Source organism: Nerophis lumbriciformis, linkage group LG02 (assembly GCF_033978685.3).
Source record: "Nerophis lumbriciformis linkage group LG02, RoL_Nlum_v2.1, whole genome shotgun sequence".
Lineage (NCBI taxonomy): Eukaryota > Metazoa > Chordata > Actinopteri > Syngnathiformes > Syngnathidae > Nerophis > Nerophis lumbriciformis.
Window position 1 is genome coordinate 37931677 of NC_084549.2, and position 27388 is coordinate 37959064.

The 27388-nt window shown below is 40.0% G+C and overlaps 3 protein-coding genes across 4 annotated transcripts in view; 2 read left to right on the forward strand and 1 right to left on the reverse strand.

Annotated features, from left to right (window-relative positions):
• Nucleotides 1-5733, reverse strand: part of kmo (kynurenine 3-monooxygenase) — a 34877-nt gene extending 29144 nt beyond the window's left edge. The window contains exons 1-5 of the mRNA XM_061962323.1: nt 5593-5733; nt 5360-5429; nt 5153-5250; nt 3502-3591; nt 514-562 (exon numbers count right to left, since the gene is read on the reverse strand). Of these exons, the coding sequence (XP_061818307.1) occupies nt 514-562; nt 3502-3591; nt 5153-5250; nt 5360-5429; nt 5593-5655 (370 nt within the window). The 5' untranslated portion in view covers nt 5656-5733. The remainder of the gene's footprint in view (nt 1-513; nt 563-3501; nt 3592-5152; nt 5251-5359; nt 5430-5592) is intronic.
• Nucleotides 5734-6380: 647 nt separating this feature from the next.
• On the forward strand, nt 6381-12665 carry LOC133608577 (uncharacterized). The gene is made up of 2 exons (XM_061963943.1): nt 6381-6400; nt 9975-12665. Exon 2 carries the CDS (start codon nt 10071-10073, stop codon nt 12219-12221), a length of 2151 nt encoding a protein of 716 aa, XP_061819927.1. The 5' UTR covers nt 6381-6400; nt 9975-10070; the 3' UTR covers nt 12222-12665.
• Nucleotides 12666-13902: 1237 nt separating this feature from the next.
• Nucleotides 13903-27388, forward strand: part of ide (insulin-degrading enzyme) — a 49228-nt gene continuing 35742 nt past the window's right edge. The window contains exons 1-5 of one of the 2 annotated variants that reach the window (XM_061962310.1): nt 13903-14075; nt 22594-22778; nt 23946-24153; nt 25121-25290; nt 27077-27199. In XM_061962310.1, coding sequence (XP_061818294.1) covers nt 22619-22778; nt 23946-24153; nt 25121-25290; nt 27077-27199 — 661 coding nt within the window. In that variant the 5' untranslated portion in view covers nt 13903-14075; nt 22594-22618. Of the gene's footprint in view, nt 14186-22593; nt 22779-23945; nt 24154-25120; nt 25291-27076; nt 27200-27388 lie in introns of both variants that reach the window. The other variant, XM_061962303.1, reaches the window with a different exon arrangement.

The window sequence follows — 27388 nt, forward strand, 5'->3', positions numbered from 1 at the left end:
TCATATTTAATTAAATAATGTCAGATTACATGATTAGTTCAAATCATTTTTTTGGTAGTGTATATTGAATTTGTTGGCACTTTTTGGTTAAAAAAAAAAACAACTTTTTTTTTTTAAACAAAACCAAACTATTTAGAGTGGTTTATCCAAATATGTTCTAGAAATGTTAATATTTAAAAAATCGAAAACCTAATTATGGTTTTACATGTGTTTTAAAAAGGTACTTTATACCAAATCCATGTGATCATAAGTTTTTTAGTGCATGTAAACATACCAAGTGTGTTTGGGTTTACGGTAAGATTGTGGGAACTTTTTCCCAGAATTTGGTGCTGTGCCCCTGTCTTTAAAAAGATGAATATGCGAACATTGCTTAACTGGATTAGGTTTGAATTCCTTTGTATAAGAAAGTTAAACTGTCATGTTAATTTTTCCATCGTTATTATGGCTGTCATGTTGTCACATTCATTACTGAGAACATTTCTGCACAATTATGTGAAGACAAAAAGGTCTGACCTGTTAGAAGCTCCTTGTTCAGATTGGCTCGGTCTACTGACAGGATGTACTGGAAAGAAGACATCAACTTATAATGCAGTTTTACAAATAGGCAGCATGTTTATCTAAATTGGAAAACCGGATGCGTCTGGGCTTTCTACCTTCACAATGATTGTATTGTATGTCTAATAATAATAGCAGCAGCATTAAACAGACAAACCATGAATACTATAAACAATTCAAACTTGTGACAGAGAGAAAAGACAACTGCACAAAATGTTTCTGTTTTGCTTCCTAGTTTGCTGACAAACGTGTTTATCTTGGTGTGTTTATAGTGAAATGCAGAAACGAATGTTTAATTTTACAATAGGCACGGTGCAAAAAGAAACACTAGGATGGTGGGGGTGTGATAACATTGCACTAGTTTTAACACTGCAAATGCAAAATTAACTGTAGCATGTTGTAAAATTACAACAATCATTTATCACATTAAGCATGGTGTTCATTTAATATTTTACTCTGTCAGGGTTGCCTGGCGTGCGATATTTATCGTGTATATATAAGATAATTTCAACCATTGTATAATCAATAATTGCAAAAATCTTATAATATACGATAATTGGAAACCTTTAAAACTATGGAGATTAACAAACACAAAGAGAATACGTTTTTAACGTTGTTTAACGTTGTGCGTGGTTTCATCTGCATCTTTACAGTCAGGTGGGGACGCTGTTCTGCCAGGGGCAGCTTGTTTCCAACAGTGGTGGTAATTTATTAGAATTAGGGATCTAACAGTATTGTAGATACTGCGGTATTGCGGTTTCAAAATCTTCACAATAATGCCGTGATGTATAACGACATCAAACAAAAACGTGGTGAGTGTAGTTTTTTTTTGGTGTTTTTGCGTTGGCTCGTCTGAAATAAACTACATTTCCCCAAATTTTAGGAGATTTCTGCAGATTCACCGCACACCCGCATGTGTTCCTAGGACTCTCTGTATTAGCGACACTAGAATTTGTGCTAACATTCCTGTTTTGATTTAACCATTCAAGAAGAACAAGCAAATCCAAAGTGTCCGTCTTTTGTGGTCTAGTTTTAGACTAGACCACCTAGTCTAGAACTAGGTGGTCTAGACTATAGACCAGGGGTCACCAACGCGGTGCCCACGGGCACCAGGTAGCCCGTAAGGACCAGATGAGTAGCCCGCTGGCCTGTTCTAAAAATAGCTCAAATAGCAACACTTACCAGTGAGCTGCCTCTATTTTTTAAATGTTATTTATTTACTAGCAAGCTGGTCTCGCTTTGCTCGACATTTTTAATTCTAAGAGAGACAAAACTCAAATAGAATTTGAAAATCCAAGAAAATATTTTAAAGACTTGGTCTTCACTAACTGACAAAGAAACAGATAACAGATTTGGTGTCCAATTCAAAGTGTGATATGATTTATTTAAACATTTGAGAGTTGACTTTTGTATTTTACATGAGTTATTATTTGTACAAACATGGTGCAAAGTAATTCATGATTTGTTAAAAAATGTTAGTGGCTAGCTAGTTAAAATGGAATATTGTTTTATTTCACAAGACTGTCTTAGAAGTGATCATTTGAAAATGTTCAATTTGAAAAATGTGCACTTAGAGAAAATATAAAAATAAAGTGTTGCATATTCATATTTATCTGTTTATATATATATTTATTGTGAGAAATCATTAAGATGATCCGTGTTTCCACAAAGATAAATATCATTAATTATTAATAATAACATAGAGTTAAAGGTAAATTGAGCAAATTGGCTATTTCTGGCAATTTATTTAAGTGTGTATCAAACTGGTAGCCCTTCGCATTAATCAGTACCCAAGAAGTAGCTCTTGGTTTCAAAAAGGTTGGTGTCCCCTGCTATAGACTATAGACTAGACCACGACACGGGGACCGTAACACTGACAAACAGACAAGCAACCCCTGGCGAAGACATGACCTCTTTGGCAGAGGTAATAAAGCGTGCCAGGTTCGTCTCGAGCGTTCCAAGCCAAAACAGACTATGTCAAGGCGCACCGGTACTAAGATAAAGATATTAGAAGCCAGTGAGGCTAAACATTATTTTGTGAGGTATTCAAATTATTAAAAGTAATATTGTAAGTTAATTTTTTTGAGAAACAGCATTGTGTCCAAAATGTCCAATGCAGAGGACACTGAAAGTAAAAGTTAAAACTAAACTGAACATTATTGTTTTACACTTACAATGTTTACTTTGTCACTTTAAAGACACTCAACTGTAAGGGTTTTTATATATATGTATATATAGTATATATATTTGCTTGCAAGAGTTCCAATACAATTATTTGCACTGAAACATACTTGTTTGCAGTAACAAATAGGATTAAAACATTTGAGCATCATGTTTGTGTTCAATTACAGTAAGTGTGTTATCCTAAACTTTCCTGCCACTTAATTTTACACACTATGGTATTGTTAAGTCTTTTTTTGGGGGGCATATACCACAATAATTTCGTACCATGGCCTTAATACCGTGATAATATTGCACTGTGAGTTTTTGATACCGTTACATCCATATTTAGCATCAGAATCATGTTTATTGGCAAAGTAGGTTAAACACACGTACATTGACTTGGTACTTTAAAGGTACACTGCATTATAAGCTATACTATACTCGGTCTATGGTCATGTTTTACTGATGCTCCTGAGCAAATTGAGTAGGAACAATATTTTTTCTCAAAATACAATTATTTTAAGTGTTTGGTATGATAATTTCTCATTTGTCATCTATCAACACTGCACATGTAACACATTGTTGTAGAGAAATCTAAGAGGATGTCATCACTTTAAAATATGTAGACCCTATTATGAAACGCATCTGATATAGGCGAGAGGACGAACGGGACAGCTCAAAGGAGGTGTGGGGTCACCAAAGGGGTGTCTTGGACAGGGCGCTATTGAAGTTAGAACCGCCACTACATGTGTGAGTTAGAATCCCATGGAAAGAGTGTCTCACCTGGCCCTTCTTGCCATACGGAATTGGAGATTGTACCCCATTTAACGAATGGATCATTCTTGCATGCATGGCAATTCCCTTGGAAACAATCTAAAAGAGAAGAGTACCACTTTACAGAAACCTGTTTTACTTATAGTCCTAAAGGGCAAAAATACACTATTATGTTTATACTGTAAACAATATCAACCCATGGATTGTGTTTTTATACACACAAATTATAGTCAGAAATAGAGATTGACAAAATGTATTTACATGACATCACATGGACAAAGATAAGACCTTCTAGAGGAAAGTTCTGTGGTCAGATGAAACAAAAATTGAGCTGTTTGGCCACAATACCCAGCAATATGTTTGGAGGAGAAAAGGTGAGGCCTTTAATCCCAGGAACACCACACCTACCGCCAAGCATGGTGGTGGTAGTATTATGCTCTGAGCCTGTTTTGCTGCCAATGGAACTGGTGTTTTACAGAGAGTAAATGGGACAATGAAAAAGGAGGATTACCTCCATATTCTCCAGGACAACCTAAAATCATTGGACCGGAGGTTGGGTCTTGTGCGCAGTTGGGTGTTCCAACAGGACAATGACCCAAAACACACGTCAAAAGTGGTAAAGGAATGGTTAAATCAGGCTAGAATTAAAGTTTTAGAATGGCCTTCCAAAAGTCCTGACTTAAACGTGTGAACAATGCTGAAGAAACAAGTCCATGTCAGAATACCAACAAATATAGCTGAACTGCACCAATTTTATCAAGAGGAATGTTCAACAATTCAACCAGAAGCTTGCCAGAAGCTTGTGGATGGCTACATAAAAGAACCAAACTTCATGAATGTTTTTTGTGACCAACAAGTATGTGCTCCCATCACTTTATCACAAAAAATAAGATTGGAAAAATTATTGGAAACTCAAGACAGCCACGACATTATGTTCTTTACAAGTGTATGTAAACTTTTGATCGCGACTGCACCTGTACATTTAGCTAAAGAATGTTCAGGGTTTGATACCAATACCAATACCGATCACATGTATTAACTGTACATTTTTCAATGTAATTATGGTGAATGCTATTGACAGTGTAACAATATCAACACACTATTTAAACTATAGTTCCTTAATGTACTTTATTGCATACAATTGCTTGAGCAAAAGTCTGCTTCTGACTTGCTTTCAGTGTGCTTTCATGTTTAGCCTTGTCATCCAGAGATAATACTATTTAAGATCCTAACAAATACAGTTTTTGCCGCGATGTAGGTGGTTATATAGCTTAGGGGGCCGGTTCCACACTATGCATGGGGATACATGATTAGCTGGTAGCTCCTTGTCAGCCGAGGGATTGAAAACAAATACAATGTCATCTAGAGGGGATCTGCGTTTGTGAGTGGCATTAAAAGACATTGGTCTATAATGGCGATCACATTTTTTTTTTCACAAAAATTGGCCCATACTGATCCGAGGCCAATCGATCGGCACCTAAACCTATGAAATATTCATTATTAACTGATAAAGACGAGTGTGTAATCTTTCTGAAAAGTCACGGACAAAAACAATTAGGATGCATGATAGCACTTGTAGTTGTTTGTTACAGGGGTATAATTGTGAATCTACATATAAATGATTCATGTCTCAATGGAAGACTAAATTAAATCAACAAACCTTCTCCTCCATCCCAACATGCTTCAGTGACTGACGACCCCTGTGAGATAAAGCCAGGTTGATGCTTCTCCCTTTGACAGTGTTTGCTTGCCGGATGTCTGCAACCAAGATATCAGACAGTGAGTTTACTATCATTTGTTTGCAAACTGCTCAGATGTAGGACACGGATGGTAGGTCTGTGGGTGAGGAGATGTTTAAATATCATACCTTCCCGAGTTTCAAAAACATGTACATCAAAACCTCTTTTGGCAAAGAAGCAGGCATTCAGTGCACCGACCTAAATCACAAACACATTTCAGTAAAATAAGTGAACTATTTTAGTAAACACTAAAGATTAACTCAAACATTATCTCATACAAGCACAATTGGTTGCTCTGGAAATGTTCATATGAAGATTAAGAGAGGCAATCAGCTATCATTTCACTTTCACTTTGTCTTACCAATCCACCTCCCACTACTGCCACAACCTTTTTCTTCTCGGATCTGTCAGTTGAGTTTTCCATTTTCTCACCCACTGGCTGTCCTTTGCAAAATGCCTGTCTTGTCAAAGTAAACACCAACTCTCCTTGTCCTGCACAGTTTTGCTCTTTGTACTTTAGCCTTTGTGTTGTGGTGTTGGGATATGTGGCCCATTGCAATCAGGGGCGCCGCTAAGGATTTTGGGCCCTGTAAGTGTCGTTGAAACTTACACCTAATATTTTTGTTTTAAGGGTTAATATTTTTTGTTGAAAATGATTATGGTTGTGAATTCATGTTACATTTTTTGTAAATAAGACATATTTTGTTTACTATAAAAAGGGCAATTTATTTCCTTTGTTACACCGCTATTCTCGCGAGGTTTTGGTTTACTATTGGAAGTTGCGAGACCTGCATTCGCCCAGACATGCAAAGAACTTTGAGCGAGCCATCAGCAGCAGCAAGAACATTTAGCTGGCTGAATAAGGTATTTGTCATATTGTGTCGAATTGTTCTGTATATTTATAAAGTACATTGGTTTAATTATTGTACGCTCATTTAGTATGCACAAGACTGAAATATTTGCTGCCCAAGAACCTCCGAAGTGGCAGGCGGCCACGAGGTAGCTATTTTGTTTATTGGCCTGTGACTGATTTATGTCTAAAACATTGTATTTCATGTCTTGTCCTGTAGTTTTCACGGCTTAAACCCAAGTAAAGAGCCCGTCTTTAAGAAGCCGTGCCTGTGTTGTCATTTCGGAGCCATAGTGAAAACTCGCCCAGCCCAGCGCCGGTGAGAAGCACGTAAAGACGTCAGCAGGTGCAGTGGGTGACGGTACCGTGGTGCGACACCCTAGGGCGCCATTACCAAAGCTCATCACACACAAGCAACCAAGCAATGCATGTATAAGGTTATAAGAATGAGTACAGTGGAAATTAAGAAAGGACAGTGCTAAAGGAAAAACGAGTGGTTTAAGTCAAGTTTAAAGGTCCACTATACGTTTCTACAGTATATTTGTCAAAAGTTACTTGATTTTTACTGTATCTCAAAGTGATGCATTGTCGTTGAATTAAGAGTTTTGTGCATTCTGCTTAAGGTCAAAACAGCATTTTAAGTTTCTAAAAAGATATTTATAAGTTAAAGTCCAACTAAGCAAATTTGAAGAAGTATTTTTGGAATTTAAACGTGTGTTAACCAAACGCTAAAGATGACTGACAAAGATAAAGAAGAGTTACCACTTAACGAAGTTGCAGAACATGATGAAGTGCAAGCTACAGAACAACAAACTGTTCGTAAAAGTGAAAGACTAAGAACATTAACCGAAAAGGGTAAAGAGCTTCAAGAGGAGAAACTAAAGAGACTCCAACACAAATATGCACTTGTTTTTGAAAAATGGAGATATGAAGCAAGATTGAGCAGAGTAATGCTGAGAAAGGAAGCTTCAGAAAGTGAATTAAAGGAGTTAATCAACATCATAAACATCACTTGTAAAGATGTGCAAGTCGTTTATGACCAGATACGTCAAATACAATCTCCTGAAGCAGACATTAGACGTAAAGTTGATGCATGCACGTCATTCTCCGGATTTATAGTCAACAGAGCTGAGAAATGGCTTGGAGGAGACACTGAGGATGACGAAGAATCGTGGCCAGATGTCAGATCATGCTTAGGATCTGAAAGTTCTAAATCAAGGTCAATATCACAAAGGTCCAAAAGTGGTTCAGGACAATCCTGCTCACAAATAATAAAAAGAATGGAAGCTGAAGCTGAAGCAGCTGCATCTCAATAAATACTAGCAGTAATGGACGAGCAGGAAAAGGAAACAGCTGAACTACAAAAATTGGAACTTGAGAATTTTGCAAGGCAACAAGTAATAGAAGAGCAGCGTAGAAAGATCGACCGCTTGGAAGAAGTTAAGAAAATGAATGCTGCCAAAGCTCGCATAAAGGTTTACGATGAAGTTGAAAGTACTGCTGAAAGTCGAAGTTTGTTACACAGTATTAAAGCAGCGAGTGAAACCCAAGCAATCCCTATCACACCAAGCACTCCCTTTCAAGCTATAAACACAACCCAAGTCTTTCATGCTACAAGCCATGCGTTTGCTCCACACATTCAACAAACTCCTATCATACAAGCAAAGGCCACAAGTCAAACACTCAAGGCATCAAGTCCACCATTCATCCCTCAAGACACACAAGTTCAAATGGTTGTAACGCAACCACAGTCAAATTCGGATATAGTTAGCATACTAGCAGAAGCAATAAGTGCAAATCGACTTCCAACTCCAGAACCTGCATTGTTCACTGGAGACCCACTAAAGTTCAAAGACTGGCAGTTGTCATTCGAATCCTTAATTGAAAGAAAGAACATTCCCAAAAATGAGAAACTTTACTATCTCAGGAAGTATCTCGGTGGATCTGCAAAAAGAGCAGTAGAAGGATTTTTCCTATTAGGCACAGATGAAGCGTACGACTCAGCTTGGAAAGTGCTGGAAAAGCGTTTTGGAGATCTGTTCACCATAGGCAAATGCTTCAGAGACAAGCTTCATGGTTGGCCGAAAATAAGCTACAAAGATGGAAGTGAGTTAAGGGAATTTGCTGACTTTCTTGGAAGTTGTGAAGCTGCGATACCACACATAAAGGTATTAGAAGTTCTCAATGATTGTATGGAAATTCAGAGACTCTTGTTGAAACTTCCAGATTGGTTGACTACAAGATGGAACCGCACAGCCATGAAAATAAGACGAACAAATAATGGAGAGTATCCATCCTTCCGCACGTTTGTGGAGTTTGTGTCTATGGAAGCTGACTTAGCGTGCGATCCCATAGCCTCAATGCAAGCACTCAAACGTTTGGACACAAGTAAACCCAAACATTCACGCAGTCAAGTCATTCAAGCAGAAGCGTTTACTACAAACTCAAGTCACTCAAAAAGCTCAGGTCACACATATACTGTAACCTGTCTCTTCTGCAAAAGGAATGGCCACACGCTTGATAAATGTTTCAAGTTCACGGAAAAAATGGTTCAAGATCGTATCAAGTTTTCACAGACAGAAAAGCTGTGTTTCGGATGTTTAAAGACTGGACATCATTCAAAGAAGTGCGATAAAAGGAGCACATGTGAGAAATGTCAAAGGAGACATCCTACATGTCTGCATGACGACAAGTTCATGGAACGTAAAAAGGCAACACCTGCAAAGAGTGAAGATAACTCTCAAGACAAAGTAGACACTAAAGTCACAAAGGATGAAGACAAATCTACCGCAATCTCTAACAGGGTAACTCAAGACACCTCAAGCACATTGACATCCTCTATACTACCTGTCTGGGTCTCATCCACAAACTACCCAGAGAAAGAAGTTCTAGTGTATGCACTTCTCGACTCACAGAGCGATACATCTTTCATCTTGGATGAAGTAGCTCAAGATCTCAACACAGATAAAAGCAAAGCCAGTCTGCGGCTATCTACTATGTCTGACAAGTCAACAGTTATACCATGTGAGAAGCTGGTAAACCTTCAAGTCAGAGGATATAAGTGGGGAAAGAAAATCATATTACCACCAGTCTTTACTAGAGAGTTTATCCCAGTTAACAGGTCACATATCCCGACGTCTGAAACCGCTTTGAGGTGGCCTCATCTGGAAAAGCTAGCAGATAAGTTACCACTAATGCTCGAATGTGAAGTTGACCTTCTTATCGGCTATAACTGTCAACAAGCCCTTCTACCAAGAGAAGTTCTTGCAGGCAAAGAAAACCAACCCTACGCACAGCTAACCGATCTCGGCTGGAGCATAGTTGGTTGCTCGTCTCAAGTCCACAATCACAATGATGCCATCGGCACAAGTCACAGACTCATTGTGCGTGAAGTAACTCCTGTGTCACAACTAGCAGTTGAACTCAAACAAGAAGTGCGTTTTGTATGCAGAACTCAAGTAAAGGAAGTCAGTCCTATTGATGTGATAAAGGCTTTGGAATCTGACTTCTCTGAGCATGCAACAGACGACAATCCAATTCCTCAAGAAGACATTTTGTTCATGACAAAGGTGACAAAAGGCATACGACAAAAGGAAGATGGTCACTACGAACTTCCACTACCATTCAAAACAGACAATCCAAATCTTCCAAACAACAAACAATATGCTGAACACAGATTGTCTTCATTGGAACGTAGACTCAAAAGGGATGAGAAATACTACAAGGATTATGTCAAGTTTATGGACGACATCATAACCCACGGAGACGCAGAAAGAGTCCCAGTACAAGAGCTGGATAACACAACAGCGTGGTACATCCCTCACCACGGGGTTTACCACCCCTATAAGCCTGCAAAGATCCGCGTGGTTTTTGATTGTTCTGCCCGTTTCCAGGAAACCTCTCTCAACGATCATCTTCTGACTGGACCAGACCTTACCAACGCACTGGTCGGAGTGTTATGCCGCTTCAGAAAGGGTCCCATCGCCTTCATGTGTGACGTGGAGAGAATGTTCCATCAATTCTATGTTGTCAAGGAACATCAAGACTACCTGAGATTTCTCTGGTGGGACAAAGGTGATTTGAACTCCGAACCTTCAGTGTACAGGATGAAAGTGCACCTTTTCGGGGCAGCTTCCTCTCCCGGATGCTGTAACTTTGGACTCAAACATCTCGCATCTCAAAGTAAAGACAAGTTCAGCAAAGAGACTGTCAAGTTCATCCAAAGAGGTTTTTACGTTGATGATGGACTTACTAGTGTAACGTCAACAGCCGAAGCCATAAAGCTGGTTGAAGAATCAAGAGCACTTTGCAAGACAGGCAAACTCCATTTGCATAAGTTTGTGTCAAACAATAAAGAAGTGCTCGAAGCAATTCCCCAAGAAGAACAAGCTCAAGCCAAAGACCAAGACCTGGCTCTTGGAGAACCCCACGTTGAACGCGCACTCGGAGTACAATGGTGTATCGAAGCAGATGAATTCCAATTCAGAGTCCAAGTCAAAGACAACCCGTTGACAAGGAGAGGGGTGCTCTCGACAGTTGCATCAGTCTATGACCCCCTTGGGTTTGTCGCCCCATTCATACTGATTGGAAAGCAAATACTCCAAACGTTGTGCAAAGACAAAGTAAATTGGGACGACGATCTCCCAGACCACATTCTACCACGGTGGGAAGCATGGTTGAGAGACCTGCCCAAACTGGCAGCTCTGAAAATCCCACGAAGTTACTCACAAGACAGCAATGTTGTACAGTACGAGTTACATAACTTCTCAGACGCAAGCCTCGAAGGTTATGGCGCATGTTCATACCTCAGAGCAATAAGTAAAGAAGGAAAAATCAGTTGTTCACTAGTCATGGGTAAAGCGAGAGTTGCACCGACTAAACAAACCACCATACCAAGACTCGAACTATCATCAGCCGTGACTTCAGTCCGCAATGCAGATGTAATCAAGCGAGAACTGGAAATTGAAAATCTCAAGGAATATTATTGGTCAGATTCACAAGTCGTATTGGCATACATATCCAACGATGCAAAAAGATTTCACACATTCGTCGCCAATCGAATCCAACGAATAAGACAAAGCACAAGTCCTGAAAAATGGCAGCACGTCAGCTCAGAAAACAACCCTGCTGATCATGCCTCAAGAGGTTTAAGTGCAACTCAGCTGAAAGAATCAAACTGGTTAAAAAGCCTAGATTTCCTTTGGAAACAAGATATTCCAGTCAATGAGGAAATAGTGGGAGAGATCGAAGAAACGGATCCCGAACTCCGTAAAGGTCACACGCACACAACACAGTCAAAGGAAGCAAACCCAGTGCTACAACATTTACAGAAATTTTCCGATTGGTCAAGAGCAATTAAGGCCATCGCCAGACTCAAGAGATTCATCAAAGAATATAAAGGTATCCAACAAAGAACGAACAAAGTCACAGATCTTGAAGAGAGAAAGGATGCAGAAGTGTTCATCATCAAGCTAGTGCAAAGAGAAGCTTTCCCTGAGGAAATAAAGAAAATCCGATCTCAAAAAGAAAATTCTCTACACAAGCACAACAGACTAATACAGTTGAATGCTTTCCTGGACAAGTCAGATGTTGTCAGGGTGGGAGAAAGATTATCCCAATCAGCCTTACATCATGATGTGAAACATCCCGCAATTCTTCCCAAAGAATCTCACGTGTCAGCCCTACTCGTCAAACATTACCATGAACGTGTACATCACCAAGGAAGAGGCATGACTACAAATGAATTGCGTGCAAATGGAATATGGATCTTAGGATGTGGAAATGTTGTTTCATCGCACATCTACCGCTGTGTTAAGTGTAGAAAATACAGAAAAACTGCAAAGGTCCAACAGCGACAGAAATGGCAGAAAGTTTCAAGAAACCTGCAAGTAAATGATATTGTGATCATACAGGATGACAACGCTCCAAGATGTAAATGGAAACTAGCTCGAGTGATAGAAACTTTGGAAAGCCCAGACGGCAAAGTTCGAAAGGTGAAGTTGAAGACCAGTGAAACCACTTTTGACAAAAGGAAACCACTGACGAGACTGATATACCTAGAAAGACCTATTCACAAAGTCATGACCCTACTTGAGACTGACTTACACAGTAAAACAGACTCGAACCAGGATACTTCTTAAAAAATCACATTGAGAGACAATGAGTGATTTTGGTGGGAGTGTAAGTGTCGTTGAAACTTACACCTAATATTTTTGTTTTAAGGGTTAATATTTTTTGTTGAAAATGATTATGGTTGTGAATTCATGTTACATTTTTTGTAAATAAGACATATTTTGTTTACTATAAAAAGGGCAATTTATTTCCTTTGTTACACCGCTATTCTCGCGAGGTTTTGGTTTACTATTGGAAGTTGCGAGACCTGCATTCGCCCAGACATGCAAAGAACTTTGAGCGAGCCATCAGCAGCAGCAAGAACATTTAGCTGGCTGAATAAGGTATTTGTCATATTGTATCGAATTGTTCTGTATATTTATAAAGTACATTGGTTTAATTATTGTACGCTCATTTAGTATGCACAAGACTGAAATATTTGCTGCCCAAGAACCTCCGAAGTGGCAGGCGGCCACGAGGTAGCTATTTTGTTTAGCACTTTATTGGTCTGTGACTGATTTATGTCTAAAACATTGTATTTCATGTCTTGTCCTGTAGTTTTCACGGCTTAAACCCAAGTAAAGAGCCCGTCTTTAAGAAGCCGTGCCTGTGTTGTCATTTCGGAGCCACAGGCCCCATGAAAAGAATCTTTACAGGGCCCCCAACACAGTGTCATTATTTTTTCTGTATTATAATTTCATCATCATTAGCTTCCATCATGGGCCCCTAGAATCCGTCTCCTTTACCCCCCCTTTTCTGCGCCCCTGATTGCAATCGTGGCGCAGTGGGAGAGTGGCTGTGCGCGACCCGAGGGTCCCTGGTTCAATCCCCACCTAGTACCAACCTCGTCATGTCCGTTGTGTCCTGAGCAAGACACTTCACCCTTGCTCCTGATGGGTGCTGGTTAGCGCCTTGCATGGCAGCTCCCTCCATCAGTGTGTGAATGTGTGTGTGAATGGGTAAATGTGGAAGTAGTGTCAAAGCGCTTTGAGTACCTTGAAGGTAGAAAAGCGCTATACAAGTACAACCCATTTATCATTTATTTATATATATTTATGAAAGTATAAACATTTATGCATTAAAGGCTCACTTACATCCTAGACTTACAAGACACGAATTAAAAACTATTCAGTTTATTGGTATGAATTTACTATTTTTTTTACAAATACTGTAGTCTTTATTTGTGCAAGAAAATTACTTTGTCTCCATCTAGTGGTAGTGGTGATGATTGCAGCAACTGACACAGTGACTTGAGTACGCAGCAGAGGTGGGCAGATTGATCCAAATATTGATCATGGTATCGACTATTGATTAAAATGTTTTCTTTTTTGCCTACTTATGGCAAGATGAACACATTTTTAATCAAATACTGGCTCAGGTGGTACCCAAAAAATGAATGTAGTATTGTTAAAGGGAATGTCAATTACTGTACTGTAAGCACCAGTCATATATTCAATGTCGGCAATAAGATTACATTCCGTATCATTAGGCCTATGTTGTATTACATCACTTAAGTAATTATTGATGACGTTGCAACAACAACAACAACACGTTGCATGTTCAACAAGTTTGGGCGCATTAATCAAACAACTGTGAAAACACAAGACAGGACAAAGCTCTGAAACCTGAGTCACCCATTATATTCGATATGCAGACCTTGTAGTCGATTTACGAATCCGTGATACAATTGAATTGTTTCATATAGGGTCAATATTCAGCGCATATCAACAATAACTTGTCCAAACCTGAAACGTACACATAACTGTTCAAAAAAAGCTCGACGTTAGCAGGTTGAACTGAATGCAATATTTCTCCGGGACTTCAATGGATGATCAGCGCTCGACTCTTTTTGTCTGAAGCAAGATGGTGGTCTGAAAGGCAAGGTTTGTTGTCCATGGGTGCAAAGTATGTTTAAGTGCATCAACCGAACGGCACAGTTTAAGAGATATTTCCAGTCAGCGGCAAACGGCTCCCATCTCAACCAAGTAATAAAGTAAGTGCTGAGCGACAACATTTGAGTCCATTAGTTGAATAAATGTGTTGTTATCGGCACCAAGTCAAGCTAGCTAGCTAAAGCACTAGCAGTAGGCGCCGGGCCGTTAAGCCGGGAGGTTGACCTGAGCTTTCCGGCTTCAACACTCTTCAGTTGTTCGGGTGACGTCTATTTTGTCGCCGTGGTCATAAATCATCATTATTTAATATATATTTCATATAACGATACAGTTGAGTTGGGTAACTAGTAACTACAGAAGTGTTTAATTCGATGAACAGTCGCCATGAAGTCGTTTACGAGAAGGGGGCAGCACGGTGGAATAGTGGTTAGTGCATGTGCCTCGCAATACGAAGGTCCTGAGTTCAATCCCGGGCTCGGGATCTTTCTGTGTGGAGTGTGCATGTTCTCCCCGTGACTGCGTGGGTTCCCTCCGGGTACTCCAGCTTCCTCCCACCTCCAAAAACACTAAAATTGGCCCTAGTGTGTGAATGTGAGTGTGGATGTTGTCTGTCTATCTGTGTTGGCCCTGCGATGAGATGGCGACTTGTCCAGGGTGTACTCCACCTTCCGCCCGAATGCAGCTGAGATAGGCTCCAGCTACCCCGAAAGGGACAAGTGGTAGAAAATGGATGGAGAAGGGGGCTGCATGAATTGTGGTCGTCACTGTTATTTTTATAATATTTATATTGTCACACATGCGAGTGTTGGGTAAATTTGTAATTGCAGATGCTCTCGTCGTCTCCCGACTAATTGCCAAATTTTGCGTGGTTCTTCATATTCTAGGAATGCCCAGCTCGAGTGTATTCACAATCTCTACACGATAATCGTGTACACATATTGTGTACTAACACTTAAATGTCAGAGGGCCTCTTTCCTATTAAGCACTATACCTGGTAGAGATGCGCGGTTTGCGGGCACAACCGCGGAGTCCGCGGATTATCCGCGGATCGGGCGGATGAAATTTAAAAAAATTAGATTTTATCCGCGGGTCGGGTCGGGCGGTTGAAATTAAAAAAAAAAAAGATTTTAAATAGATTCAGGCGGGTGGCAGTTAAACCAATTCGGAAATATATATACATAGTTAAATGTTGTTACCCACATACGAAAAACGAGCAGGCACCTGCAGCATATGCCACAACAGAAGAAAAAAAAAAGAAGAGATGGACACTTTTACGGAGCGGAGAAGGGACGCCTCGCCGGGGTCCGGTACCGAGGCCCCTTCCCCCGAGAGGGCCTCACCGGGAGCCGTAGCTGAGGCGATCCGCGAGAAGGGCCCGACGCACGTCCAGGGTCACCACCGCGCCCACCGCACCGACACCCCGCCTCGTCCGCCTTCGCCGCGGCCGGCGTCATGCGCAGCAGGTAAGCAGCTTACCTGCCCGCCACACCCGTGGCCGGGGGCTCGTAACAGGGGTCACTCCGCGCGCTCCGCCCGCGCAGCTTACCTGCCCGCCACCCCTGTTGCCGGGGGCGCGTAACAGGGGTCACTACGCGCGCAGTGCGCTCACGAAAGGGGTGGGGCTCACCCTGGTTGATATAGACAGCAGCACGGTGGCCATGGAAGTCGGAACCCGCTAAGGAGTGTGTAACAACCCACCTGCCGAATCAACTAGCCCTGAAAATGGATGGCGCTGGAGCGTCGGGCCCATACCCGGCCGTCGCCGGCAGCGAGACGCGCTTGGAGGTGCGCTCAGCGCGGCTCCCATATGATTGCGCACTGGTGTGCGTCTGGGCCGTGACAGCGTGGCACGCGAATGTCTGTGCTGCATTGGATCAGTCTCCTTTCTTTAACAGGCAAAAGCTTTATAACCTCACATCGTCTATATTAGATATATAACAACGGGCGGGTGCGGGCGGATGCGGTTCTGATTAAATGTTAGAAACGGGTGGATGGCGGATGGTTGACGACTTTCTGATGCGGTTGCGGATGAAATAATTGCCTATCCGCGCATCTCTAATACCTGGTTTAATCAACATAACACGTTGAATGAACCAGGGCTTATAAACGATCAAAATATTTAATCGAGATAATCGCAGTTTGTTCATAGTTAACACAAAATTAATCGCAATTAATTGCAGATAAATATAACTGTGTCATTGGCAAGTGTACTCTGCGATGACCAAGAAGAACGCGGAGTTGGAATATAATTACAACATTTTATGTACATATTTATATACACATTTGAACAATTAGTGATTCACTGAAATATATTTATTAATTGTGGTTCTTACAAAAAATATATCTTATAAAATATAAAAGCTAAAATGTCTCTTAAAGCTCTGCCCCTTTAATTAGTGAATACTAAATAATTTAACTTTAGCCTACTACTACAACCATATTATTTACCAGCAACATGAAGTGAAACAGAGGCAGAGGTGTCCTGCCACAGTCAGTCAACCTCCTCCTCCTCCTCCTGCTGAACAGGTCGCACCTGTGGTCCGGACTGTAGGCCTACCTCCTCTCCAAGTCCAGCCCTTTTCGGCCGTTGAAAATATTTTTCTATACTCATCTGTGTGAAGGAGTGAACATCCAACATTAGAATTTATTACTAACGAGCAGAAGCGCTCTATGTACAGTGCCGTCTAACCAGCAGCTCAACACATGCAGGGTTCAACGTTAAGGTTTTTTTCTACTTGCCCGACTTCTCAAATCTACTTGCCCCAATATTTTTACTTGTCCTGCCTAGGTTTTTTTCTGGCTGTGTAGTGCTCATGGCTTATATCTTACTAGAATCCTTCCCGTTGACTATTTACAACACTACACAGTATTTATTATTATTATCTATAATTACATTTAAATGGCATTGCATACATGTAAAATTAAATGCTATTTCACATTATTTGACCAGTAGCAGTTACACCCATCTGAACAGGTCAGCCACCTGTTTAAAGCCCAATCACAGTTGAAATCTTGAAATGAAGGGCCTTTAATAAAACATTAACCTGGACAACATTTTAACAGCTGGTTGGCTCAGATTTTATTCTTTTCATTGCATTCACATGCTGCAGTGGACAATTTAGCTTCAGTCCATGTGTGTTTATTGACAACAGGGTTATAACCTGGACACGTTAGCTCGTCGGTATGAAAACAGGTGACCGAGTCAAACAGCGGCGGTGTTAATGAAGCAGCGTCAGGCGAAACCGTCAGTGAAACGCTCGGTGAAATCGCGGATTAACATTAAATATATGACGAACCGCGAGCGATGCAGCTATAACCTATCTACCTATAACACCTGTAAAAATGAAGCAATGCTACCACGCTAGCAAGCGTTAGCTAGCCGGCTATGAGCCACCAAGCTGCTAACTATCGCCAAAAGGCACCATTTAAGTTTTTTTCCCCATGGCATCCTGGATCAAGGCTTTCAGCAGCTTTAGGACATTTGAGGTAGAAACGTAGGAAGCGCCATCATTATGAAAAGTAGTCGGCGAGTATTTTGGTCCCGTCCGTCCGTCCCTCTTTTTCTTCTTCTTCTGGCCCACCAGGTGAATTAAGTGCTATTGGCGGAGTTACAATGCATACCGCCACCTACTGCACCGGAGGTGTAACTACAAGCAACATTCACAGACAGTCCCATTGCTTTTATGAGCGGTCGAGCGAGTCAAAAGCCGAAAAATCCATTTGTGGCGGACATAATTCTTTCGTGGCGGGCCGCCACAAATAAATGAATGTGTGGGAAACACTGTACCGGTACACTTTTAATGACAAAAGCAATTGGTTGGTTTCTTGTCAGATTTTGTAGGAATACAAACTTTGTATCATTAATAATACAAAAGGTGGATATTTACGATCATGCTTTCATTGTCAAAGATGTTTGGTGATGTAATCTGTGATATTGCTACCTGAATAAATGCTACTGATAATCTGTACATTACATGTTGGACAAGTTAATGCTATTTATAGCTCTGCATGACCATATTTAAACCTTCTCTATTAATTAATAAAATGTAATACTCAGCCTGCTAAGCATTCTGAAAGTGCAGACTATCAACCAGAACAGGTTATAAAAGAATATACACTTTATTTCAATCTGCCAGAAAACATTTAATTACGTAGAAATATCGCAGATTAAATTACAACACATCATTGACAAAGCATGATCGTAATGTAAAACACATTTTTATTTTGTGATGGATGTAGTTAGCCCTGCTGTGACACGTAGCTCTATTATTATGAAGCCGGAAATGTGGTATGAGAAGAGGTGTCTTGACATGTTTTGACAAAGTCTCCAAATAAATAGTAACTCTAGACTTCCTTTCTACCGTCTTTTTTTTCTACAGAGCTTTTTTACTCTATTATTAAATCAGGTAGTGTAATAATCTACATTTTATGTTATCAATGCACTCAATTGTTATGTAAACAGACATGAAGCTCCTCCTCTCTGCAAGCGGCAAAAAGCGCCAGCAGGCGTTTGCTCCAATTATGTAATTTTATGGTGATCAAAGATTAAATGGTCTTGTCTTGTTGGGAGAACGACTTGCCATGGCTTTGGGTCTGAGATTTCCACAATGTCCCCCATTTGTGCATTTATGCTCGCTATTTTTGAGCTTGCGGCCCTACAGTAACTGAACGCTAGGGATGATGTTTGATAAGAAATTATCGAGTTCGAGCCTATTATCGAAATCCTCTTATCGAACCGATTCCTTATCGATTCTCTTATCAAGTCCAGATAGGTTGTTGTATATGGAAAAAAACACACAATATTTGGTTTAACAAATCACTTCACATTCTCTACTGCTCGCTGCTGTAGTATTACCATATCTGAGTTATTGTGCAAAAATGTGGGGAAATAACTACAAATGTGCGCTACATTCGTTAACCGTGTTACAAAAAAGATCAATTAGACTGATACATAATGTTGGATCTAGAGAACATATAAACACTTTATTTATTGAGTCAAAAATATTAAAGTTCGATGATTTGGTAAAATTGCAAACAGCTAAAATGATGTGGAATTAAATGATGGAATGGATTAAGTAAAGAAGTTAAACATTGTACTGATATGATCCAGTTTAAGAGGTTGTTCAAATGAATAGTGCTTACAAAGTACAAAGAAGAAGAATTATGAGAAATACTTTCAACCTTATTGAAAATAAGATATTCTTCATCTCAGTATATTAATAATGACTTAATTAATGAATTACATATTACAAAACTGTTGTATATACTAATTCACAAATATTTTATTATAAAAAAGGTCAGTAAATGATGTATATATTTGTAAACGCTATGAAGTGGGAAAGGGGTAGGATTAAATAAGCTTTACTTCTTCCTACTCCTGTAAAGTGAAATGATATGAAACTGTGATGTATTAAGATGTGGTTGGATCATGTTTTGTTTAGTTATGTTCTGTTAGTTTTGGACTTCCTTAGTTGTTTTGTGCACTTCGGGGGTTTGTTTTAGTCACCATGGTTACTTAAGATTTTCACCTGCCTTGTACGCGCACCTGTTGCTCATCAGAGACTCTATTTAAGCCTGCCTTTTCCGGTCACTCGTCATGGCTTCATTGTTTGCATTTGCAACAGTTACGTTGGCATTCTGGTTTTCGAGCTCATGATTCCTGTGCTAAGTTACCTTAGCTTCTAGTATTCCTGTGCTAAGTAAGTTTTTGCTTTAGCTTCTCGTGCAAACTTTTGTTTCGTTCCTGTCTATTGTAATGTGTATGATTTATGAGAAATAAATCATCTCCTACCTGCACGCTTTCGTCCTGAGCCGTCAGTTTTGCGTCTCGGGAACGAACCGCAGCACGCTGCACCCCACCGTGACAAATGACTGAGCTACGTGACGTCATTTCTTGTGATGTCTCACGGGGCATTTCTTGTCGTAACGGGATTCGTTCCCAGGGATTCGAATAAAGAACCCATTTTTTTTCTTTACTATAGTGGTCTCGATAACGGATACCGGTTCTCAAAAAAGGGATTCGAGTCCGAGGACTCTGTTCTTTTCTTATCGGAAAACCGGGTTCGAGCATCATCCCTACTGAACGCCATTACTTTTTTCCACGCTACGGTATGGACCAAGGGTCAAAAAAGAGTCAGGACAAATACACGTTAAACACACGGGCTGTCTATCTGTGTTGGCCCTGCGATGAGGTGCCGACTTGTCCAGGGTGTACCCCGCCTTTGGCCCGAATGCAGCTGAGATAGGCTCCAGCACCTCCCGCGACCACAAGAGGGACAAGTGGTAGAACATGGATGGATAAAGAAATATTAGCGCCATCAAAGGAACTTATAGTTTTAAAGGTGCTGTTAGCAACTTGCTCAGTTACGTTTTTCAAAGCAAAAACTCTAACAAAAACATTGGCTAGCTTGTTTTACTATTAGTAGTGGTTTAATAGAACACATTTGTGTTGAAAAGGTCTATATTTTTCACAAACACTAAGTTTGTGTACTCAATTTTTTTTTACCAGCCTGAATAAAATGATTGGTGTTTACGGCGGTCTTTCACTTTGTCTCGTCAACACATACGCGCGGAGACCGCGTGCGCACATACAAAAGCAGTGCAAGTGAAGCAACGAACAATTTGCAGTCATGTTGTTGTTATGATAGACCATACTGTACATACAATGACACCTAACACTAACTATCCAAATCTCCATTATTAGCTAACAACAACCAAATCTAATGTGCATGTGTTAATGTCGTAGTAGTTATGTCATTATGTTCTTGCAGCCGGAATAGGGTGGGATATACTGATCGTTGATCGCGATTAATTTGAGTCCGATCACGGAGATCAGCTGTTGGCATTTTTACCTCGATCAAATATGGCAGAAATGTCTCTTAGAAGTTACCGCAGTAGTAAACAGTAGGGAAACAATAAATTGGTATAATCCTGCATGGAACAATCCGCCTTTATTGACCGTGGTCCTGTGTGTTCGTGTACGTTTGCGTGTTTTTTGTGAAAGTGTTTGTGTCCGCGTGTGTGCGTGTGACCTCCCGTTACACCGTTGCAAAAGTGAAGCTCATCACAACGTAAATGAATCAGCGTTGTCTCTTCCCCTTACACAGCAGGAAGTGTAGCCCAGAAGAACAAAATAAAGAAATATGACTCACAGTAGCATAGAAGTTGAAACACAACATTTAAAAGGAGCAGCTACTTTAGTGACGCACTTTACTTTCATTATCTGGTGCAGCTCACCAGTAATCCTGCACTGAATGCGGACTTGCAGGCACTCAGAACCTCTATGGGACTGTATGGGTCCCGATCAGGAGAATCAAAGCACCCACTATCTTAATCATCCATCCATCCATTTTCTACCGCTTGTCCCTTTTGGGGCCGCGGGGGGTGCTGGAGCCTATCTCAGCTGCATTCGGGCGGAAGGCGGGGTACACCCTGGACAAGTCGCCACCTCATCGCAGGGCCAACACAGATAGACAGACAACATTCACACACACATTCACATAGAAAAGGCATTTTATATATAAATATTTCTAATCAGACCATTTGTTTGTCTGCAAGGATTCCACTCCTCTGATATAAAATGTAGTAAAAAACAACAACTCTGCAGACAGATACTTTGTGTTCTTTTTGTTCGTGAATAAAAACATTTTGTTCCTGAAATAATCATTAAACTTGTTTTATGTGTTTGTATACATTATTTTACAGTACCTCAAATTCAAACTACACTTTAATGTATTTTCATTTAATATAAGATACAGAATTTGAGTTTTAAAAACTCCACAATCTGGGTCACCGCTTGTTGTTTGCCAAAGCACTTCTGAAAAGCACTGATGTATACAAGTCATTAAAGAATACAAATAATAATTTACCATTTGAAAGCGTTAAGTAAAATGTTAACTTGAAATAAAAGTCATATAGTATTCAGTACACCAATTATGCTTTGTTTACTGCAGAATGTTTGTGATGACAAGAAAAAAAAACCTCAAAAGAACTTTGAGAGGAAAAAAAGTTGTTCTCTTTAACCCCACAAAATGTACTGAAAAAGAAGCAATACCGTGGCTCTAAAACCAGGTACGAACCGTAGTGTGGGTTCCCTGTACCGTTGCAACTCTCGTAAACACAGTTATAGAAATGAACAAAATGACAGTTGTCAACTGTTAGCACATATCACCTCAATCAAACAAGGTGGACATTTTGGTTACTAGATACTGCAGTAGTAAACAGTTAGGATGCGGTACTCTGTAGTATCCTGCACGGGACAATTCGCTTTGATGAAAAAAAATTGTGATATTAATCGAGATCTCTGATGATATGAAAAAATTAATCGTGATCCTTTTTTTGCCATAGTGCCCAGCCCTACTGTGTAATGTACATTGGAAAGTTAGCGCCCTCTAGGCATCTGTTTAAATGTTGCAAACAGCCCCTTTGACAATTTTGCCAGACCTACTAATGACTACTATTTATGGCTGAACTTCTTTAATTTATACATTACTATCTGTCTCTGTTGTAGGCTGGTGTCATCTTCTTCCCTCAGAATGATTGACCCAGCTCTGAATCGAGTGGTCGCTGATATCATTCGCTCCCCTGAAGACAAACGTGTTTACAGAGGCTTAGAGTTCAACAATGGCTTGAGGGCCATGCTCATCAGTGACCCAACAACAGACAAATCATCTGCTGCTTTAGATGTCCACATCGGTAAGAAATCTCTGTCCCACGTTTTATTGTTTGACAATAAAGCGTTCTCAGTAGGTCATCTTTGGTAGTTATTTATTTTCGATATATTCCAGGGGAAAAAAAGCTTTCTGACAGAATTTCACATTCACGTTGGAGACTGACAGGCGGTGAAGAGACATACAGTATTTACGTCCACAATACACCAATTCATATCTTTACTCATCAAATATTTAAGCATGGTGGTTGACCAGACAATAGCCAAACATTATAATGTGCTGTTGTAATGCATTCATTAGTTTATTTAGTGTGCCCCACACAATTTTAACAAACATACACAAAACAAAAAAAAACATCATGCATGAATAGGCCGGGGCTGAAAACACTTTTTGCTGGATGATATATTGTCTCACAAATTATTGCTGAGAAATTATATTGTCAGCATTATTTTGAGACCAAATTCAGCAATAGTGTTATTATAATATATTATTATAATGATGATGCAAATAAACCTTTCAAACACAATTCACTTGTATTTGATTATTACTGTAGTATTATTTCCTCAGTAATTGGAAGGTCAATAACTTTTTATCATCCTAAATAAGTAAATACAAATAAAAATTTGAACTTCAATAAATATTGGACATCATGAAGTGCAGTTTTTTTCCCCGAGTTCGAAAAACTTTTTTCAAAATTTGTATTATCATTATTTTCCTACAAATTCTGTTTTGTTCGGGCTTATGTTGCTTATTTGGTTTTTAAGTCTAAATATACCCACACAATGACATTTGGCTTTACAATATTGTTTTTCCTCCTCATTTTTGTAAGTTTCCTTTTTTGTTGCTTCTCACTAGCGAATTGCAACTAGCTAGGCTCTGTTTATGCATCGTGTGCATGCGCTACCGGTCCGCCTCCCCCCACTGAGGCAAAGATTGGGAATGACTGGCAAGAGGCTTCACTCTCTTTCATTTAATTATATTATTGAATAAACACATTAAGGTACTGAGAGTGATGCGCAGAGTGACAAAGAAAACAAACACACTCAGACAATAATCGAGTTATCAAATTAATTTTCATGTATTGTTGGATTAAGGCATATGCATGAATAATTATTTCCACACAGAGATAAATTGAAATATCTCCACTGCATCTTTGACTGTATTTTAATTATAGTTGCACTTGAATTTCCAGGTTCCCTATCGGACCCGGCAAACATTGCAGGCCTGGCGCACTTTTGTGAACACATGCTGTTCTTAGGAACAAAGAAGTACCCAAAGGAGAATGAGTACGGCCAGTTCTTGAGTGAGCATGCTGGCAGCTCCAACGCCTTCACCAGTGGCGAGCACACTAACTATTACTTTGATGTGTCTCACGAACACTTACAGGGAGCTCTTGATAGGTAATTGACCATTGATTTGATTATGTTTCACCTGTGGAACATAGTTTAGTGTGCATGTACGGTGCTATGCAAACGCTGAACTTTTTACACATGTACTTTCAAAATAGTAAACACAAACTTTTTAGTGTGTTGGTGCATCGCCTATAGAACAACCATTACATTTTCAGTGAAGATCTGGATATTTGTCAACATTTCAGTCCTAATAGTGTTAATTAAACCGCTAATCACCTTAAAATCATAATAGCTTACTAACCAAGGAAAGATGGACACAGACGCACACATGTAAAAGTAGTTTTTGTTTAATAGTGAGGCCATGTGTGGGTTTGCTCATTACTGAGTGACATTGTAGTTATGGTCATTTGTTAAACAACAACTCTATTGTTGGCTTGAAACCTTTGCACAGTTCTGTCATACTAGTCTCAGAAAGGACACCTATCGACAACAGCACACACAAGTGTACTATAGCTTCAGTTTTTTTAAAGTTACTATAGTATAACACTGTGTTGAATTAGGTTTTATTACCATGCAACATAGGTCCCACTGATCACCTCATGCATAGGGTGAAGCTGTTGTTGTTTGTGGTGGTCGGAATAAGACAATCAGTCAATTGTGGGATGAGATTACCTTCATAAATGAATACTCCCCTAGCATGCACCTGTTAGCTGTATAAGGTAATTGTTCTCCACTACTAGTAAAGGCTGAGGACCATCTGGTCTAGTGAGAATGGACACTGCGTGCAAGAGTGATTCAATATTTAAAGGCGCACCATATGTGTTAGTTACTTGAGGATGGCTGACTCTCAAAACATATACATTTCAAACCATACCAGCCAAGATTTGTCTTCCACAAAAAATGGAATTACATTTATAAGTCATCCAAATTTAGTAAACCATTATTTATATACTGTGTTGTGGACAATGTCTACTATCCTTAATGATGACATCCATTTGTATGTTCTAACTTGTAGATTTGCCCAGTTCTTTCTGTGCCCGTTGTTTGATGAAAGCTGTAAGGACCGAGAGGTGAATGCTGTGGACTCCGAGCATGACAAAAACCTGATGAATGATGCTTGGAGGCTCTTTCAGCTGGAAAAGGCCACTGGCAACCCAAATCACCCCTTCAGTAAATTTGGAACAGGTAGTTTTTTATACACAATAAGATTTATTGACACATGATCAGCTGTAACAATAAAAAGTATTTTAGAAGGCCTTAAATATCATAGATGACTGGGGTAGCAGTCTTAGTTGGGAAGCCCATACTTCCCTGTCTCAGACCACATCCAAGGCATTCCCAGGGCAGCTGTGAGACATATTGTAGTCCAGGGGTCGCCAACCCGTCGATCGACCAGTCAATCTTTGGGCTGCTACCGGTCGCGAAAATATTAGAAAACAAAATATTAATATGACATCAGTGACACACCCACCCGGAGAATTACCAGGCAAGCATTTTAACACCTTTGCCTCTCTCTCATCAGCCTCTCTTCCCGTAGCTCTCCACACAGTCGCTACACCCCCCGAGCACGGCCGTGCACCCTGGTCTCGCAAACGCGCACGGCATGACAAGCTCATAAATCATTAAGCTGCAACAATGCATTAAGGCTGACTGTTGCAGTACATCAGATATTTTCTAACATTCAACATCAAACAACTCTTTTGCAACCACGAGTCCACGGCCATCATCGCTCGTCTGCGACGAGAACTAACCAGCCAAATAATAGTTATTGAACATTGCTCCTTGATTTTGTGATGATTCATTGTGCATACAAAACTAAACATTGTCTTGTGCAAAAGCAGTAATATTTGATAAAACAAGGCGGCAGCTAAAGAAGGACTTCCCGTTTATCCCCTCTTTAATCACACAGGATAAACCCGCCAGGTGAACAGCTGATTTTACCTCCAATTCTTGACAACCATGTGACTTGCGACCCATATGTAACCATAGGATGAACAAAAATACTACGATACTAAAACTATAGAGGCCATAAACAGTTAGTTTTTTCTGCAGGGATGCCCAAAATGCGGCACAGGGGCCATTTGTGCGGGCCAGTAACTTGTTTGTCAAAATTGGGAAAACAGCAAGAAACACACATACATAAAACATAGTTGACGCAGGTGTAGATCTTGCTTTGGTTTTTGGCTAAGATCAGGGACCTTGGGCTCTAAAAGGTTGGTGACCACTGCTGTAGTCACTCCGTGTCCTTGAACTACCATGGGCCTCCTCCAAGTTAGGCATGCCCGAAACACTTTACAAGGAGGAACTAGATGCCCGCGCTACCTCAGCAGTAGAAGTTAAAAAAGTGATCGATTCTTTGGTGCATCACAATTAGATCGTGGACGATTTATGAACCGATGGACATATGTCCAAATATTGATTATTTAGGTATGTTAAATAAAGTAATACAGACTAAAATGCGGCATTAATGCTAATGTTCTCTAAACATTAGTTCTAGGTTTGGTTCTAACTAACCATGGGCAATCCATTAGCCAACATTCTTTTCAATGTTATGTGTTAGCTGGATTAGCACGAAGGAGAGAGTAGGAGAGGACAAACTGTGCTGGCCACAGCACTAAGCTAGCTTGAATTTCAAGTAGTAAAACAAGAAAATAATAAATGCTCTGTACATTTCAACAGAAGGCTAATAGGAACCCAACTTTACACAGTAGACTCCATTCAATGTGGAGGAGCAGCAACCTTACTTAAAAGGGAACACCTGATGGCAGTATTGGATAGTATTAGAAGAGAAGAGCCCACTGCCTTATTGAACTATGTTTGGATTTTAGAGTCATTTCACAAAGGAAAACTATTTGTGCTTGATGTCTTATAAAAGGTATTCAAAACCTCACCGTGTGATGCCAATTAATAACAATTGACAATCCAATAATACAGTATTTTAGTTACTCAAATGCAATCTGTTTTGTTTTAGGTAACAAGTTGACCCTCGAGACAAGGCCATCAAACGACGGCATTGATGTCCGTCAGGAGCTGCTCAAATTTCACTCAACCTACTACTCCTCTAATCTAATGGGTCTCTGTGTTTTAGGAAGAGGTAAGACAATATTTTCCTCAACATAACCAATAAGTAAGATGGATCTGTTTTAAGAGGAAAGTATGATAAAGTGATTTATAATAGTCAAGTTTAACAGTATCTAGCTTTACAACAATTTAAAGATGTTGCTCCGAGTATATATAATGATTGGCTTGTTTTCCTTTAACTTTTGACCATACCTTTTATTGG